Below are 19,204 nucleotides of genomic sequence, written 5' to 3'. Positions count from 1 at the left end.
CGGTGTCTTTACGACCATCCACGTGTCTTTCATCGAGCCGTACCTCGATTCACGCTCTTTTGGAGGACAGATGTTGTCTGGGGATTGGGCAAGGTCAAATTTGAAACCACCTTCCCAAATATATATATACGAATCCATTTCAAATTATCCCCATGGTTCTACACTTCATTCGAAAGCTGCTGCCTTGAAGCGTTCTATCTCCGGGTGATTTCCTTCATCTAGCTGATCTTCTTCAACTCCCGATCGTCATGTTTACTTTCAGGTACCATGTCTTCCCCTAACACTTCTAATATAGGTTCTAACTCCGCTGATATTTCTTCGTTCGCTCCTTCCAATATGCTTCTTAGGGATTTAGTACCTCCTAGGCGTAGACCCCGCGCTCGTAATCAAACAAATAGGTCTGTTTTAGATGAGGTTCTTGCTCCCGAGGGTTCTCACCTACCCTTGCAGCTTACTCCCTGGACAGGAATAGTCAGCACTGTAAGGTTACAAATTCAAAAAATAAAGGATAAATTCTTCATCCCCTCTAACTATGAGATAGTAATTCCTCAATCCTCCGACCGTATGCACTAGCCTCCCCCCGATTTTTGTTCCTTCTCCCTGCAACACTTTGAGGCAGGATTACGCTTTCCCTTACCCCCTTGCATAGCACTGATCTTTCGTCGTTTGAATTTATGCCCTATGCAATTATCTCCTAACTCTATTCGGCACATTATCCTCTTTGTCATTATCATGCGTGTACATAGGTTTGAACCCAGCTTTGAAAACTTTTGGTTGCTGTATTCCTTCACGACCTCAGTACGGTCTGGAGATAATGGTTTTTTCTACTTAACTTCACAGAAAGAATGTAGGTTTCTCGACCCCCTCACTTCCAATATTGGTCCTTGGAAAGCCAAATTCATTTTTGTCAAACCCCCTCCTGGTCGCGAATGACCCTTCTCCCTTGATTGGAAGGTAGATAAGCCTACACCCCTTATCGAAGGTGAGGGCTTAGATGGGGATCAAATAAGCAGCATTACCACCTACCGGTATAATCCAAAGAAGATTTTAGTCGAAGAGATCCTCTGGCTCGCCCATCTAACTCCTGCTCCCCTCCAGGTGGAGGGTACTTTAGGTGATACAATTTCCTATTCCCTCTTTTTCTTTTCTCTTATAGCGTTTAACGGGACATTTTTCCTTTCTGCAGTTTCCATGGTGAGCCAAGCCCGCATTAACAAACGCCTTCGGGCCCAATTTCAAGCTCAAGCTCAAGCTCGAGCGGCTGTACAACTCGCATCCCCTTCTCAACCTGCTCCAGCCGCCTCCTCGACGCCCGATGCTGATGTGCCTCCAGGCCCTGTTCCCATTGAGGTAGGTAGCGAGGAAACTCAATCACGGGGCCTCCTTCCCCCAAGTCAACCTACCGTTCGATCCAATAGCTAGAGGTTACAAGATCGCCCTTTTAATGATGGGGATTTTGCTGAATCTTCGCGGAAGAGGAAGTCTCGTGGTAAATCGCCTCTCCAACCTAATCTAGTGGGAACTAACTCCCAATCTGGTGAGGGAGGATTACCCTCTGACGGGGCCGGGTCAGAAACCATGAGAAGTATGGACGTACTACGAGGTATTACGGAATGTTGGAGGACTGCCCGACTAGACCTCCGAGGTCCAGACCACCCCGTAGCCCATATGGAGGGAGATAAATGGATTCCGGATTGGCAGATTTCTCCTCAAAGTTCTGTGTTCCGAACCCGTTCCGGTCAAGACTCTTGGGAGCTATATGATGCCAGCTGTCTTCCTCGCGATCAAGCCGCTCTCCTGCAAACTTCCTTCACTCGGATGGAAGAACATTGTGCTCATTCTCTCATCCAGGTATTTCGTCTTTTACTCGTTTTCTCTTACTTAGATTTTTCTGATCTTCAACTATTTCTGCTCAGGCGACCAACTTTGTTCGAGGTCTTAGTTTGAAGTGTGCTGGCTTCCGCCAAAATCAACTAGCAGCTGATCGCACGAACCGCGATTTGAGAACCCAACTTACCGCTTTTTCTGCTAAGGAAGAAGAGTGGTCAAGGTCGAGGTCGATACTGGAGGCCCGAATCAAATAACTCGAAACACAAGTGGTCTCCGAAGCTTCTAGAGCAGCTGCTGATGGAGAAAAAAGAGGTTTTGAGGTGGGTCATGCTGCGGGAAAGATCGCGAGGCCTTTTTAAAATCAGAGGAGTTCGCGCAGCAAACCCGAGAGATTCGCCTTCAAGGTGTTCGAGATTTTCTGAAAACCCCAACCTTCGATTCTGCTGTTGAAATTAAGGCCGCTGATTATCTGATGCAGGGCTTTGATCGTTGCAAATCCCAAACTTCCCTCCTCAATAGCTTTGCCCGTAACTTTAACATTTCTCGCCTCAACCCTTGCCTTGATGCTAACCTCCAGCCTCTGCCTGATGAAGATGATACCCCAGCTGCTGACAATGATGAGTTTTCTGTTCTTTAGACGAAATTGAGAATATGTAACTCAATCTTCAGGATTTTCGTTATTTTGTTCAATTTTTCTTCCGAACTTACTGTTTGCGATTGTGATAACTGATCTTTCGCAGATGCAATCTCACTTTTTTAATATAATTTGCTCGTGTAAATCATAATAGAGCTATTCCTAGTGTTTAAATAATCTTTCACAGATTAAAAAAAGAACTTTATTTGCCTTTTTCAGGCTACAGCTTAACCTTTTACAAGTTACAATTTACATCAGTCTTTTTCAGACTAGACATCCGTAATCTTTCACAGATTAACTTTTTCCCCAGATAATTCTATTCGACCACAGATATCTTTCAATTAGTTAGCCTTTCTCAGGCACTAATCTAAGGGCATTCTAAACATAGAATCTTTTAAGATTCTGTATGTTCCAAGGTCGTGGTAACTCCTTGCCTTGAGCATCTTGTAACTTATACGTCCCTTTCCCCACGATCTCGATGACTTTGAATGGTCCTTCCCAATTGGGATCGAGCTTCCCAACATGCTTTGAAACCTCCACCTTTCTTAATACCAAGTCCCCCACCTGCAACGATCTGGGTTTTAATTTTTTGTTATGACCTCTCAGCATTAGACTTTTGTGGTGCAGCATCTTCACCCGCGCTGCATCTCTTTTTTCCTCTACTATATCCAGGTCGAATGTTCGCTGTCCTCTGTTCCTCGTGAGGTCGAAACTCATAATCCTCTGCGATTCTTCTCCTATTTCTGCAGGAATTACAACTTCAGAACCATAAACTAAAGAAAAGGGAGTTTCACCTGTTGAAGTTCTAGGAGTCGTTCTGTAAGCCCATAGTACTCCCGGGAGCTCGTCGCTCCACTCTTTCTTCGAACTCAACCTGGCCTTCAAATGCTGTAGTATAGTTCTGTTCGTTACCTCTGTTTGACCATTCGATTGGGGATGTCCTACTGCCGTAAAATTCTGCTGTATTTTCAATTCCTGGAGCCATGCAGTTATCTGTCTACCTTGGAACTGTGTCCCATTATTAGATATCAATACCCTGGGTATTCCGAACCTGCACACAATGTTTTTCCATATGAAATTTATAGATTCCCTTTCGGTGATTTTTGAGACAGCTTCTGCCTCCACCCATTTAGAAAAGTACTCCACTGCTACTATAACAAACTTCTTTTGAGCTCGAGCAAGAGGAAATGGTCCCAGTATATCTATACCCCATTGGTCGAATGGGCACGTAACTGAAACAGGGGTCATTGGCACTGCATGCGTATGAATCTGTGAAGCAAATTTCTGGCATTTCTCACACCTTCGTACGAATTCCTTGCAATCCTTCATCAACGTTGGCCAAATATACCCCTGCCGGGCTATCTTTTGAGCCAACAATCTGGCTCCAGAATGGTTCCCACAACTTCCCTCATGAATTTCTCGCAACACGTACCTAGCCTGTGGATCGTCTAAACATTTGAGAAGAGGTCCTTCTACTGTCCTTTTATATAACTGCATCCCTACTAACGCGAATCTCGGAGCTTTAAACTTTATGCGTCGAGCATGCCCAAGGCCAGCAGGTAAGACCCCCTCTCTGAGGTACGCTGTAATATCTTCTATCCATGGGCATTTTGAAGTTACCATGTTAGTTTCCGTCCCTTCTGAGATCGCTGATCGTTCCTTTATCATCACTGTGATTTTTCTGTCCTTTATCCATGCCAGTGTAGCCCCTAGCTTTGATAGGGCATCGGCTCTTTCATTTTCACTTCTCGGAATTTGCTGGATAGTGCATTTGGAGAATTTCTGCATCCATTCCTTTGATTTCCTCAAATACTCCGTCATAGACTTTTCCCTGATTTCATACGCCCCTTCAATCTACATAGCGACCAGCTGTGAATCTGTGTAGACTTCAAGGACCTGCGCTCCAACTTCAAATGCTAGTTCCAGACCCAGGACTAGGGCTTCATACTCGGCTTCATTATTTGTTGTAGAGAAAGATAATCGCACAGCGACCTCAATCTCAACACCTCCGGGTCCCTCGATCAGTATCCCTACTCCTCCATTGCTAGCATTAGAGGATCCATCCACGTGCAACATCCATGTTCCTGGATCCTCTGGAGCGCCGGATATTTCTATCACAAAATCAGCTAAAATCTGGGTTTTCTCTGTTGTTCGACTCTGATAAGTAATGTCGAACTCCCCCAGTTCGACTGCCCACTTTATCATTCTACCTGAAGCCTCTGGCCGCGTGAGGATAATCCTGAGGGGATGATTCGTCCTTACCACTATCTGATGCGACTGAAAATATGGTCTCAGCTTCCTGGCAGTCACGACCACGGCTAGTGCCAATTTTTCGATCTTCGCATATCTGGTCTCCGCATCTTGTAACATTTTACTCACATAATATACAGGGTTCTGAATCTTACTCTCTTCTTTTATCGGTACCGAGCTAACCGCATTAATTTGAAATAGCTAAATAGAGGTACAATATATCCCCTTCTCTGGGATTTGCCAAAAGAGGCGGCGACCTCAAGTAACTTTTTAATTCCTGGAAGGCTCGCTCGCATTCATCGGTCCAGTCAAATCCTTTCACTTTTCTCAATATTTTAAAGAAATGTAAATTGCAATCTGCAGATCTAGAAATAAAGCGATTAAGAGAGGCGATCCTACCTGTCAATTTTTGGACCTCTTTAATGGACGTGGGTGACTTCAGGTTCAATATGGCTCTATCTTCTCAGGGTTTGCTTCTATTCCCCTCTCGCTGACCATGTAGCCTAGAAACTTTCCTCCAGCGACACCGAATGTACATTTATTGGGATTGAGTTTCATCCCATGTTCTTTCATGATCGCAAAAGTTATCTTCAAATGCTCCAAGTGTTCGTCTGGCTTATGGCTCTTAACGAGCATGTCATCCACATACATCTCCATGGTCTTCCCGATTTGCTGAGAAAACATCTTGTTCACCAACCTCTGGTATGTTGCCCCTGCATTTTTCAATTCAAAAGGCATAACATTATAACAAAAAATACCCCGGTCAGTCACAAAAGAGGTCTTTATTCGATCTTCCGTTGCCATATAAATTTGATGATATCCTTGACACGCATCCATCATAGAGAATATTTCATATCCTGCCGTTGAATCCACTAGGACGTCAATCCTAGGCAATGGATAAGGATCTTTTGGGCACGCCTTATTGAGATCTGTGAAATCTGTGCACATTCTCCATTTACCACCCGATTTCGGTACCAACACCACATTAGCTAACCAATCCGTGTATTGGACCTCGGACACATAACCTGCTCTAAGCAACTTATTTACCTCTCCCTCAATGATAGTATTTTTCTCACCCCCAAAGGTTCGTTTCTTCTGTTGGACAGGTCGCATTGAAGGGTCAACATTCAACCTGTGTACTATCACCTCCGGGTTTATACCTCGAAAATCTGACGGGTCCCATGCGAACATATCAACATTACTTCTTAGGAAGGCGATCATGACACCCTCAAACTGCCCTAGACTGGACCCTATCTTGGTGGTCTTCGACGGATCTCCTTGTATCAACTCCACCTCTTTGTGTCCAACGGGCTCTAACCTCCCAGCCTTCAATGTTTGCCACTCTTCTTTCTTTGCTCCATGAAGTTTCCTCTTTTCCTTCTTCTCACCCTTTCCCAGGGACAAGTTATAACACCTTTTAGCTTGTATCTGGTCGCACACGACCTCCCCTATCCCACACTGAGTAGGGAACTTCATCTTGAGGTGGTATGTTGACACTACCGCCCTGAAAGAATTAAGCACGGGTCTCCCCAGGATAACGTTATAAGCAAAAGGCATATCAACAACTAAAAATTTTACCATCAACGTTCTACGCTTTGGCTCTTCTCCCAGGGATGCAGGTAGATCCACCGTCCCCAGCGAAGCGACCTCGCTTGCTGGTTCCATCCTTATGTTATCAAGCCCCATCTTATTCAACACTTTTTTGAAAATTATATCTGCTGAACTCCCATTGTCTATCAAAATCTTATGGACCGTGAAATTCGCTATATCTATCCTTATCACCATCGGATCATTATCTGTCACGATCCCTGCACCTGCATCTCGATCTCCGAACACGATCTCGGGGTTGCCCGTCATATTTACCCCTTGCTTGCGTCGCTCCAATCTACTCTCTCTTTCGAATCTCCTCCTAGCTCTTCTCGACCATCCCTCTGATCCCCTTGCTATAGTATGGATGATGCCTTTCACAGGCGCATTTTCTCCTACTTTCTGGTTCTCTCGTTCAGTTGCCCAATTTGGCCTGTGATCCCTGCTTCTCGACCTATCTCTTCGATCACGTCTTTTCTCTTCAAAATTATGAAGACTCTGTCTCCTGAAATACCCTTGTCGAACCAACCGCTCTATTTCATCTTTCAACTGGTAGCACTCTTCTGTATCGTGTCCTTTCTCTCTGTGGAACCGATAGTATTTGTTCGAATACCTTTTAGCTGGAGTGATCCTTGTATGCTTCGGCCATATCAATACATTATCTTTTTCCACCAACATGAGAGCTTTGGCCCTAGTCATATTTAAAGGGGTGTACTTACTGTATTTCGACTGGTAAGGTGGTTCCTTTTCTTTCTCCCTTTTAGGTCGCACATCTCGATCTCTACCAAATCCTCCATCTCTTGCCTGCTCTGATGTAACCCTCCATTCCTCATCCTTCATTGCATTCATCTCCTCTTCATCAATGTATTTTTGCGCCAATGCCATCAACTGCTCTGTATCCATTGGCGGGTCCCTAGCTAAAGCAGATGCGAAAACTCCTTTTTTCAGCCCGTGGATAAGGATACTAGTCATCATATCTATCCTGAGGTCCTGCACCTCTAGTGTTTCGTTATTGAAACGCCCCATGAAGCTTTTCAAACTTTCATTCTCCCCCTGCCGAATGGTGAATAAATGTGTGGCCGATCTTTTTTGCTTTCTCTTACTCGCAAAGTGGAATGTGAATTTTTGTACCAATTGCTCGTTCGACTCTATGCTGCCCGGGGGCAAATTCGTGAACCACTCTTGAGCCTTCCCTGTCAACGTGGTAACAAACAATTTAGCAATTATGGAACTTGACTGCCCATATAGATTCATTACCATATCAAAGGCGACTAGATGCTCTTGCGGATCCCGGGTTCCATCGTATCTTGGAAGATCTGGCATCCTAAAACTCGGATTAACTGTTTCGATAAGTATCTTGTTACAGAAAGGGGAGTTGCGATTGTGTGCCACTATTTTCCCCGCTTCTTGAGCTCGTCAATTTGCTTTTCCAATAAAGCTATCTGTTTACTAACATTGTCTACCTCAGCTCGAGATATAGCTGGTCCCCTTAGACCCAACCTCCGAAGGGGGATGACCTTTCTTATTTGCCTCCTTTTTACTCGTTCCCTCAAGATCTCGCCCTTCGTCTCCTTGCTGGAACAACCTTTTCCCTGCTACCTCCCTCTCAAGTGGAGTAGCTGTTCTCCTTTCGTTACAAGGGCATTTCTTCCAGCTTCTTCCATCATCTGTTGCAGTTCTCGTCGTGTCAAATGTACCGCTAATTCCCGGTCCTCCCCGGGAGTCTCCATTTCCCGCCGTGTCAAGTGTACATTTGGTTCTCGATCCTCCCCTGGAGTCTCCATTTCCGGTATATACTTCTTAGAACGTCTCTCCGTTACCTACTTACGTTTCCCACAGACGGCGCCAAAATGATCAGGCTTGAGATCGCGGATCACACTCCAGGTCGTTATCCACCTTCCGCTCCTGATCACCGATAATCTGACAATGAAAAACAAACGTTACCTAGCCGGGGAAAGTCCCGCGAAGATACTCCGACGCTCAAGTCAGTGTCAATAATAACCATGAAGATATCTTTCCTCTCCACTCTGTAAAAAATCAAAAATACCAACCCCTGTACCTCTTTTTTAGATTCCCTTTATACTGATCACATCCACAAGCTGACGTATCTCCCCCATGATCTTCATGCCTGCTCCCACGACTACTCATAATGCCCTCACGGTCCGTTCTTTAAGGCATTAACCCTGCCCATAACTATCTAATAACTTAGACAAAGTTAATACTTGGTCAAACCCCTCTTTTTGCCTTAGGCTATTTCTACCCCTCCTCCGGAGGGTATATCGGTCTTTTTCTGAGTTCCCCTCATCACACGTAATTCTTTTTTTTTTACTTTTTGTTAAGATCATCATTTTCCGCTCAACTCTCACGAAATGAACACAGTTATAATTCCCGAAGAACTACAAGTGCAATTTTAAACGTTTTTTTGGGTAAACATATAATTTCATATTTTCATGTGATGTTTTAAGTGAAATTAACCTGAAATTTGTTTTAAAAATATGACTATAAAAGGATTTCTATTTATAATTATTTAAATTTTAATATGGGTTAAATACAATTTACCTCCATATGTTAATAACAAAAGTGCAAAAAAATCCCTGTGAAAAAATAAAGTACAATTTACCTCCTGTAACATTAAAAAATGATGCAATTTGTCCCATTCAGAAATTTTTTTGAACTTTTCCATTAACACAGAGAGTAAATTGTATTAATCCCATTTTTTATATAATCCGACTAACTAGTTAAGGCGAACAATTAATAAAATAAGATAAATTAAATTTAAACACGACTAAATCTTTATGGTAATTTGAAATAGCATAAGAAACAAGAATGAGAATAAACTGCAGAATTCCAAGAGTGGTGTGCCCTCAGTAAAAATTGCTGTCCACGTAAGAAAAAGAAAGAAAGAAAGAAAGGAAAAGCTCAACATTCCATCGTACAATGGACTGGAAAAAGTGAAAAATCATCATTCTTTGGCAATTTGGACCATATAACCGTTGCTCCCCAACGGGTTAATAACCCGGCAACACATTTCAAAAATCTGAAAAGCGCACATTAAAAGTAAAAGCGACCAACCCAACACCTTTTCCCCTTCGATTGCCAAATGTTATTACATTCTAATACTATACAACATTAGAGACTTTGTCAAGCCTCAATTTTCATTTCATTTCCATCTCCAAGAATTCCAAGATCAGATCAAATGGGCTCTTGCATTAGCAAATGTAGACCAAAGAAGAAGTTCAAGGAAGAAGATGAAAGCCATGTTCATGACAAGCTTGTTATCTCGCAAGATCCCATGATTTCATCGAATTTGGCAACTGTAGTAATGCCCTCGGAGAAGCCTCTGTCTCCAGCACCGTCTTCTTCTTCATCGTCTTCGATTTCGGCGTTTTCTTGTTCCTCTCATAGAAAATGTGCCGGCACGATGGCTTCATCCGTGTCGTCATCGTTGTCGTTGTCGTCTTGTTCTTCTTCCGTGGTGAGCGCAAAAGACCGGTCTTTTTCCAACGACTTCTTGAGGGCTTGTGTGAAGGAGAATCCACAAATAATTGGCCTTAATTCTGTGATCAAGGAAAAAACTGTCGACAAACCTATTGTCAATGCTAGCAAAGTTCATCCCCGCTGGAATCTTGATCCTTCACCGTTGCTTAATGCTTCTCCTATTGTACAAAAGGCCAAGCAATCGGTTCAAGAAAGGCCGATGATCAGCGTCCCAACGCCCAAGAAACGGGCTCGTGCAAGTTCGCCAACTCTCGTTAGGCAGAAGAGCTTCAGGAAAGATCAGAATCCCGCGAGTTCACTACCTAACAGAGGCCTAAGGTCACCTTCTCCAAGCCGAAGATTCAGTGGGGAGAACAGTAGAAGTAGTTCGACAAACGGGACATATGAAAGTTCTGGCAGAAGCCCGGTTACGCACAAGGCCAATGCAATTAGTTCAGCAACATCTGGTGTGAAAAGGGAGAGTTTTCGGGCTCCAATTACCGCAAGTCCGAGCCGTGATATGATGATTAGTCGTAATTTACCGGTCAGGAAAAAAGGTACATTTTCTCAACAGGTCAGTAAAAAGATCGATGAAGGCGTTGCCACTGCTGATGTTGGGGAAATGGATACTGTCATGGAGGACATCAACAATCCGCTCATTGCTTTGGACTGTTTCATATTTCTGTAGAATTGAAGCATTTTTTCTGGTGTGAAATTGTCACTTGTGTTTATATACTTTTTGTCTTTTGCTGTGTTGCTTGGTTTGTGGTGTTTGATGTTTTTTGTAGAGTTCTACACTCGTGAACAGGTTTCAGATTTGTAGCATAGACCGAGGAAGCAAACATCAGATTGTCTGTGTTGAGAATTATTCTTTTGTTGTTTTTGAGTTTGGATTGGAGAATGAGTGTTTGTTTCTCTAAATAAAACCTGCTACAATTGCAGAGAATTCTGCCTTCCTTCAACAAAAGATCAGCACTATCTTGTCTTAACATAAAACGGAAGGGATGAGAAGGCAAGAAAACTATTTATTATGAAGAAAATATAAGCTCAACCATGACGAAAAGTGAAGATAAACTGAACCTAAGTGCTGCTCCATATTCTGGAGACGGGCTTTGCCATGATGAAATGGACCGATTCAAGTTGCTTTAGGATCATAAATACACTAGATACACAGACAAACAATAAATTAGTGATTTTAGATTTCTATAACTTTACAACAACATTAATTGCCTTAAAATTTGCAATCAATATTTTAAGATTGTCATTGAATAAAAGGTTGTTGTTCTTTTTACCCCAAAAAGAAGAATTAGGATTGCAAAACTTGATTAGCTGGGGGGACGAATGAAAAAGAATTTGTCCTTTCAGGAACCTACATTTGATTTTAAATTAGCTATGAACGTGCAGTGAGATTTTACAGTGAGATAGAAAAAAACTTGGTCCCCAGACTTTTTCGAGGTCGTGAATTTATAAAGAGACCAAAAGTTATCAGAATCAGGTTCAAGTCCCAGATGATTCATGACTATGATAAACACAAGTATATGGCAAATAGAGTTCGAAGTTAATTGCATAGGGCGATATCTCTAGCTTAGATAATATATGAGCAATAGGTCGCGGAAGAGGAAATGGCAGGCTTGCATCAAGATGAACTAAAGAAATGGGACAACAACCTAAAGGAGGTAGTTGCATCCGGTCAAAAGAGGAAGGAAGAATAATTTCAAAATTCTGAGGAATGTGATATGTTTTCCTAATCGTTACAATGGTCATGTGTAGAGTACTTACAGTACCAAGCCAGGGTTCATCGGCCATCATTGTTTCATATTGCTCAAGGGTAAGATTGGGAGCTAAGATTCCTACATTATCATCTATATCTGTCCTAGAAGAGGGGCCGACCTGACTCTTATGAGCTAAAGGCTGGCGGGAGGTCGCGGACGAATTGCAAAAGTGGAGTTGGAACTGGACTTCGAACTTGAACTAGAACTCGAAGACATAACTAAAAGGAAAGGGGAGATTGCGAGGAAATACCTGAAAATGAAGGCACCGGGAAACAAGCAGATCGCACTTAGAGGTAGTAGATTGCACCTAGAAGAAGATTATCGCAAATGAGTAGCAGCGATGAGGTCAAATGCCCCCATATTTATAGTTATTAGACCATGGAAAAGCGCACCAAAATTGAGGGTTGGATGCTAAGTACAACTCAGATCGAATGGCTGTTTAATTGCTCTTAGCGTACTAGACACACTAAGAAAAAATGGAGGAGTAATGATGGGTATAACCTTAATTTTGTCTGAAAAAGACTATTTTGTCATTGAAGGAGTTCAAAATTGCAAGTTTACCCAGAGGATCCACGTCTTTTTGATGGGTTTGAGTCGCTACTCGGGTCGGGACCCGCGACCTACCAATAACCTGATACACATGTGGGACAACTATTGAACAACTGGACCCCCTCATACACTATAAATACTTTATAGTCTGTGCATTTATGGTAAGACATTAATTACACTCAATACTCTATTTTAGATCGCTTGAGCTCGCTTATGCTCTAGTGACCTACTTATTGACGATCTTGATACCAAATATTGATTTAAGCATCGGAGGGTCTTAGCGGTGGGCCACCCCAGCAAGCCTAACGAACTGCTTCTCTTTTCTTAGAATCCTTACATTTGTCCGGGATAGATAGCAATTTCAAACAGCCTAGAAGATCATTCCATGTGACTAGGGAGGTCGTGGATTTCCACCCGAATCAAGTGTCTTGTCTTAGAATAAAATGAAAAGGATGAGAAGAAAAGATAAGTATAATATATCTGGATAAGCTGAGTGATGAACAAAAGTGAAGAAAGAATGTACAAGCCTCTGTAATTGAACAAGGAAATAATTTTTAGTAGCCTAAATTCTTGAAGATTGTTCACTTGGTCTTGGGGTTTACATAGGAAAGAACTGTAAAAACAGTCTGTATGAAGGTGAAGGAAAGCAAAATGAGAGCAGCAAAGAAAGATATATACGCCCAAGGAGTATTGAAATAGTTACGCCTCAAATTCGCCATCCATTTGTTCCACCGACGACCATAGTACTCGTTAACCTTTTTGTAGACATCCGCATAGCAGAAATGAGGGGACATGAGGATATTTGTGCCTAAACGGTTGAACATATGATATACCATCTCATCATCGCCTAGCAAATTAGTGAGAATCCCATGACGCCGTAGTATTTCCACATCATTTGAGGAGTTAATGAGACAGTGCAAGAAAAACGCATAGTCTGTCACATATTTGGACTGATTTTTATCAATCAAGAAATGCTCATACGCCATAATATTTCTGAATATCGACTCGGTTTCATCAGAAACATTGAGACCAGGAATTCTTATCACCCCTTTAATGAACTTAATGTCTAGACAATTACTTTCGGTGTCCTGTTCCAACTTGATTCCTGCCTCTTGTAGCTCAGTTGCGGAATTTATGGCCACCATTTTGTGTTCCTCCTCCAATATTTCAATAGGTCTATTCGCCGTAATCTTAGCAAATGAAGAGCACCAAATCGTGTACACCAGGCCAAGAAGGTGGTCAACGTTTTTCACTGATATGTTTCCTGTCATTTCTGAAGCCTCTGGCCATGGAGAAATGTCACCAATGAAAAGCTGCATCAGGAAAAGGATATGATCATCTGGATTTCCCGTTCTCGTCATGCTAAACAATTGATCAACAACAAAGAAAGGAACCTGATTTTCAACTAACATCAAATCATGCCGCAGCTGGCTGAGAACTTGTTCATACTGGAAAACAATATCGTCGCTCTCTCTCCACTCATCCATTCCGTATTTCCTGATCAACTCAACGATGAAGCAACCATCAAGAAGCAACATTTGTACAAAGTCCTCAGGGCTAAATTCAACAGGGCCAGCATAACACTTGCGTGCTTTTTGTTCCAATGATCTCATCGCCATGACATATTTGTCCACACTGGACTCATTTCGTCGTTTGAGTAGAAGCTTTAGGTACCTGAACTTGTGCTGCTCCATATCCCGGAGATGGTCTTTGCCGTGGTGAAATGGGCCTATTGAAATTACTTTAGGAACATAAAGCTTCTCATTTGTGTAGCGTATATCATTATTGACTCTGAAGATTGAGGGCTTGCAGCGCGAGGAAGGCAACTCAAGAAGTATGTTGTCTATACGAACAGAGACTTCATCTCTTGTTTCAGACATTGTTAACCCTTACAAGAAGAAATTTTCTGAAAATAATGAAGTGGACAACATTTAAGTTTTCGTAAATATGTCCTATCCTTTGATGATAACGTTGTTTAATTTAGTGTGAATAGTCAATACGCGAGTTGGCATAAAAAAAAAAAAGAATTTTCGGACGAATTGCAGTATTACAATTACATTTCCAGAGAGTTTCCGCAAGGGTTGTTTCATGGAAACTACAGATCGATTTGTCAAATGATGACATAATATAGCATAAAAAGAAAAAATAACATAAATGGGGACGCGTTTTGAATTGAAGGCAGAATTGACAAGTTTGGATTTCATATCCTGCCTGGTGCATTTTTTAAACTTTAAACCTGTTTAGTACATTGAATGATATATTATATTAAAATACATAATAAGATTTTAGCATGGAGTTCTGAGTTTTTAATAAGAAAATTGGATGAGAAGTTATCTTGTTTTATGTTAATGTCTTGGGTGGTTTGGTAGCTATGTGTAATTTCTTAACAGCCAGTGCCGCGTGCTGACAAGGTGAACCTATCGTGATCCTCCTCTTCACTGTAATAATAACATAAAGAATGCAATTCCTCAACTCTCACTACTTTCCGATGTCTCAATCAAGATACTTTCTTGGTCTTTCTTAATCTTTGTTTTTATGATGAATGTCTAAACAAAAACACCTACTCTGGATCGAAGACAACCGTCTTGCTCCCATGTTTCAACCCGCGAATCAACTTGAATGTGTTGTTTAGACAAGCCTTTATTTCTTCCCCAGGAGATAACCATTCACAAATCCAAACAGAAAAGAGCATGATGTATCAACTAATACTTGCGACCATGATGTTATTGGCAACTGAAATCAATTCAGCACCACCCCCAGAACCAGGATGCCCTACCAGCTGTGGAAATCTGACCATCCCTTATCCATTCGGCACGAGTCATCATTGTAGTCATGATAATTCTTTCCTTATCAATTGCAACCATAGCTATAATCCTCCCAAGCTCTTCTTAAACTCAAGCAGCATTGAAGTTCTAGACATATCCCTTGATGGATCACTGAAAGTAGCATCTTTTATTGCTAGCGATTGTTATGACAAGTCCGGTGCGCAGATTAGTGGCACCGTCTCAGAGCTCACCCTGTCCAAGTTCTTGATTTCTAGCACCCGAAACAAGTTCATAGCCATTGGATGTGACACGTATGCACTGGTAGAAGGATCTGATGAATGGAAGCAGATGAGTGCTGGGTGTGTTTCTTGGTGTGACAGCATTGAAAGTGTGGTTAACGGGACTTGCTTTGGCATTGGCTGCTGCCAGACTTCGATTCCTAACGGAGTAAAAGACTTCTTGGTGGATATTCGGAGTTTTAGAAACCACACAAGGGTGAAAAGCTTTAATCCTTGTGGTTATGCATTCGTAGTTGAAGCTAAGGCCTTTGAGTTTTCATCCTCAGACTTAAAGAATTTACAGAACAGAAAGACTGTCCCTGTTGTTCTTGATTGGACTTTAGGAAATATAACTTGCCAAGAAGCCAGAAAGAATGTTTCCAGCTTTGCTTGCCGAGCCAACCACAGTGAATGCGTTGATTCCAGCACTGGTCTTGGCTATCGTTGCAATTGTTTCACGGGATTTCTGGGCAATCCTTACCTTGTTGATGGATGTGAAGGTACGATATTACATGTCTTACTTTTGTAAATGGTTAAGATTTCCTGTTGAGAATAACATTTCTTTGACTCTCAGATATTGATGAGTGTGATACTCTGAAGCCCTGCGAGGGAACATGCACAAATTTGGAGGGCAGTTATTCATGTTCTTGTCCAAAGGGGTTTGAAGGTGATGGAAAGAAAGATGGCTCCGGTTGTCATCGCAAAAGTAAAATCAATGGCTCTACCTTGTTCTACGTTGTTTCTGGTAAGTTCTTGATTATGGACTCAAGATAGATTACACTTGTGGATTTTTTTCCTACACGTGATTTCATCTATGTTTTCATTGCGAGAATCAAAGAAAAGAGATGCGGAATTAGAATAATTAGCTAGCGGTTACTTGTCTGCTAGCATTTCTTCTGTTTTAGATCTTTATTGGGACTTCTTTAAATGTGTAGGGGTATGAATGACACATCAAAGAAAAGTAGGATTTACCTGAAATTTTGCAATGTCCAAACAGGTTTCACGGTTCCTGCTGTCGGCAGTTCTTGGATATTTTGGAGGCGTAAGCAAAAGAAAGTCGTGAAACTAAGGCAAGATCTGTTCCGCAGAAATGGTGGTCTTCTCCTAAAATATATGTTGTCCCGTCAGACAACACTTTTCACAATTTTCACAGCAGAAGACCTGAAAGAAGCCACAAACAATTATGATGAGAACAGAATTCATCGGGGACAGTGTAATTCTGGAATAACTTACGAAGGAATATTAGCTGATAGATCAAACTTAAAAGTGCTCATAAAGAAGTGTCATGCAGTTGATGGAGACTGTGTAGAGGTTTTTGTCCATAATGTAGCCATTCTTTCCCGAATTCAACACAGGAATGTGGTAAGGATGATAGGGTGTTGTTTAGAGACACAAGTCCCCCTATTGGTTTATGAATTCATCACTTCTGATACCCTTCATGATTGTGTCCACAACGATGCTCGTGCACGTTTTCTTTCATGGGATATTCGTCTGAGGATAGCTGCCGAAACAGCCAGAGCAGTTTTATACTTGCATTCTGAAACAGCACCAGCACAGATTATACATGGAAATGTCAACAGCTCTAGCATTTTACTAACCCATGATTATACTGTGAAAATACATTTGGACCCCAATATTGGATTAATGACTTCACCGCAGGATGCTGCTTCACATTCAGTCGTGGGCACAATTGGCTATTTGGACCCTGAGTTCTGCTTATGCGGTCACTTGACGGTAAAGAGTGATGTTTACAGTTTTGGGGTCGTCCTGGCAGAGCTATTGACGGGTGAAAAGGCAGTGAGTTTTGAGAGGCCACAAGGAGAAGAACATCTGGCTACATATTTTGTCTCTTCACCTAGAGATAACTTGGTCAGGATACTGGATGCTCGTTTGGTAAGTGAGGGTAGGATTGAGCAACTAACAGAAGTTGCTGAGCTAGCAAAGAGGTGCTTATCCCATTCATCCGTGGACAGGCCAAGTATGCGAGAAGCGGCTGTCACCCTGGACAACGTTATAAGCATGACTTCATTTTCAACAACAATCAGTCCAAACTCAAGCCAGCAGACAACTACGCGTAGAGTTGTGAGACGAAACAGGAGCTTCTAGTTGTCTTTGTTTTTTGTGAATCCAGAGCCCAAGTTTTGATAATTTTTCCATTTGAGTTCCATCACTCTTGGAGAGGAAACAACTTAAAGCTTTAGCCTTCAAAGCATACATACTCGGGCTTCAAGTCGAATTTTGCTTCAGACACTGTAATTTCTACAGAGTCTCAAGTTCTCAGTTGAGGTCTACTCCATGATATGAATTCAAATTAAGCATCTGATCATGATCCCTTAAACTCAATATTTATGATACATATCCGAATGTAAACTTTCTGTTCATTCTCAGAGGAAACAAATCAATGGACACTTACACAAGTCAGTGCTCTAACATTATGTTGTATATGAAATAGTCTCTAAGATTATCACAAGATCTCCAATTTATTCTACATACAAACTAGTTACATCTTTACTGTCAATCAGTTGCCAGCATTTTCATACATCTATGCATTCTTGAAATCCCAAATGTGGGATCAGCAAAAAGAAGCCTTTTTCACTGACTTTTCTCATCAGATTATCCCGTTAGCAACAATCAATCTGACTTCTCTGCACAGAGGTGCATAACAAATGGCTCGACTTCTTCACAAAATTTGGCTTCTTTTTCCACCTCCTTTTGCATCGCGTGCTGCGTCTGCCTACAGTTAGAGAAGTTAAGCTAACTACTCGGCTAAACTGCTAAACGTTCCCATCGGATGAAGGAAGTTTCTTCTCATTCATTTCCATTGCTTTTGTCGACGTAGTTACAGAATTGGTTCCTCTTGATGGAGCTGAAGAGGGAGTTGGGAGCTTCTTAGGCAGCATCTGCTCCCACCTTACAGCCTTTGGCAATCTTGCTCCCTCTGAGATGAAAATGAGAGCAAGAAAACTCAAGATTATTAGGCACTTGTGCCTGCAAGAACCTGACATGATGAATATTGAATGCCCCAAAACAACTTCTCCCACAACCTCTTTTAACTCCCCCAGACTTAGCTGCTTTTTAGGTAGCCTGTGGCTGCAGACATGTTGAGCAATCTAAGAAATGCTGCCAACTTGTTTGTTAGAGGAAAGATGAAACAATTGGCAGACAGTGTGCTAATATTATAATCCTAAGCTGTTGTGCAAATTTTGTATTGCTGCTTTTTATTATCTTATCCAACCAGAAAGAAAGAAGAAGTAATGTTTGATTATTAAGGAAGCTGAGGGAATGATCCCACTACATCAGACCCCACAGCAGTTGGAGTTAACCATTTTATACTGGGAGACAAATCTTTGTTGTCAGACTTGTCAAAGCAGTAAAACAATAAGTAGTGTCACTGGATTGATTTGTTTTTGTACACTTTGTTTCCCTTATGTTACACACAACAACATTTGACTTTGTACATGGCATGCTACTATGTAGCTACATGGTAAATTACTAACTTTTTTTTAATTGTTAAAAAGTTGGAAAGTAAGGATAATATCACGGATCCATCTTGGAGGATTGCACTCAGGTCTTGTCTGTCTGCCCACATAACTGACCAATTGACAAATGTACTAATATATTTGGCAGTAACTATTATGTCACAACAGCCAGTGATCATGATGATTTATTAATAATAAATTAGATCGATAAGGTCGATATCAATGAAATTTAATAACCAAATAAAATAAAACCCAACTTAAAAATTAAAAAATTAAAACCTCATCAAGAATCACCACAATGATCCCAGTAAAAGAAAATATATTACATTTAAAATTTTGATATAAACTTATAAAGGGTTTTTCTCTATTTAAAAAAAATAGATTTGTTTATGATTCTTGAAATTCAATCATGCAAACATGAGGGGGGAATGGATTTCAATAATGGTTAGGCAATGAGTAGGGGGACAAGGCCCAGTTCAAAAGGTAAAGGTGTTTGAAGAAGTCACCAGAGCAGCAACTCTACACTTTTTGTCCACTCCTTTTGTCAACAATGAAATATATTCAATACACAAATAAAGAGAAT

At 41.5% G+C, this 19,204-nt stretch overlaps 3 protein-coding genes across 3 annotated transcripts; 2 read left to right on the top strand and 1 right to left on the bottom strand.

Moving 5' to 3' along the window:
- On the top strand, positions 9,181–10,889 carry LOC105155451 (uncharacterized serine-rich protein C215.13). The gene has a single exon (XM_011071326.2). It carries the CDS (start codon positions 9,498–9,500, stop codon positions 10,464–10,466), a length of 969 nt encoding a protein of 322 aa, XP_011069628.1. The 5' UTR covers positions 9,181–9,497; the 3' UTR covers positions 10,467–10,889.
- On the bottom strand, positions 12,577–14,043 carry LOC105155450 (UPF0481 protein At3g47200). Its single transcript, XM_020699233.1, has 2 exons — positions 13,494–14,043; positions 12,577–13,412 (listed from the first exon to the last, which is right to left on the bottom strand). Exons 1-2 carry the CDS (start codon positions 13,977–13,979, stop codon positions 12,681–12,683), a joined length of 1,218 nt encoding a protein of 405 aa, XP_020554892.1. The 5' UTR covers positions 13,980–14,043; the 3' UTR covers positions 12,577–12,680.
- Positions 14,596–17,559, top strand: LOC105155449 (wall-associated receptor kinase 2). Its single transcript, XM_011071324.2, has 3 exons — positions 14,596–15,642; positions 15,717–15,887; positions 16,140–17,559. The coding sequence occupies exons 1-3, from the start codon at positions 14,790–14,792 to the stop codon at positions 17,246–17,248; spliced, it is 2,133 nt and encodes a 710-aa protein (XP_011069626.2). The 5' UTR covers positions 14,596–14,789; the 3' UTR covers positions 17,249–17,559.

The sequence above is a fragment of the Sesamum indicum genome, linkage group LG2 (genome assembly GCF_000512975.1).
Source record: "Sesamum indicum cultivar Zhongzhi No. 13 linkage group LG2, S_indicum_v1.0, whole genome shotgun sequence".
NCBI classification, from domain to species: Eukaryota; Viridiplantae; Streptophyta; class Magnoliopsida; order Lamiales; family Pedaliaceae; genus Sesamum; species Sesamum indicum.
This window is presented reverse-complemented; position numbering and strand designations above follow the sequence as displayed.

Bases quoted from the DNA above. Each gene is read 5' to 3' on its own strand.
- LOC105155450 (XM_020699233.1), bottom strand. From the start codon at position 13,979: ATGTCTGAAACAAGAGATGAAGTCTCTGTTCGTATAGACAACATACTT. The intron at 13,413-13,493 runs GTTCCTTTCTTT...TTCCTGATGCAG, and splicing joins TGATGTTAGTTGAAAATCAG to CTTTTCATTGGTGACATTTC.
- LOC105155449 (XM_011071324.2), top strand. From the start codon at position 14,790: ATGATGTATCAACTAATACTTGCGACCATGATGTTATTGGCAACTGAA. The intron at 15,643-15,716 runs GTACGATATTAC...TTTGACTCTCAG, and splicing joins CCTTGTTGATGGATGTGAAG to ATATTGATGAGTGTGATACT. The intron at 15,888-16,139 runs GTAAGTTCTTGA...ATGTCCAAACAG, and splicing joins CTTGTTCTACGTTGTTTCTG to GTTTCACGGTTCCTGCTGTC.
- LOC105155451 (XM_011071326.2), top strand. From the start codon at position 9,498: ATGGGCTCTTGCATTAGCAAATGTAGACCAAAGAAGAAGTTCAAGGAA.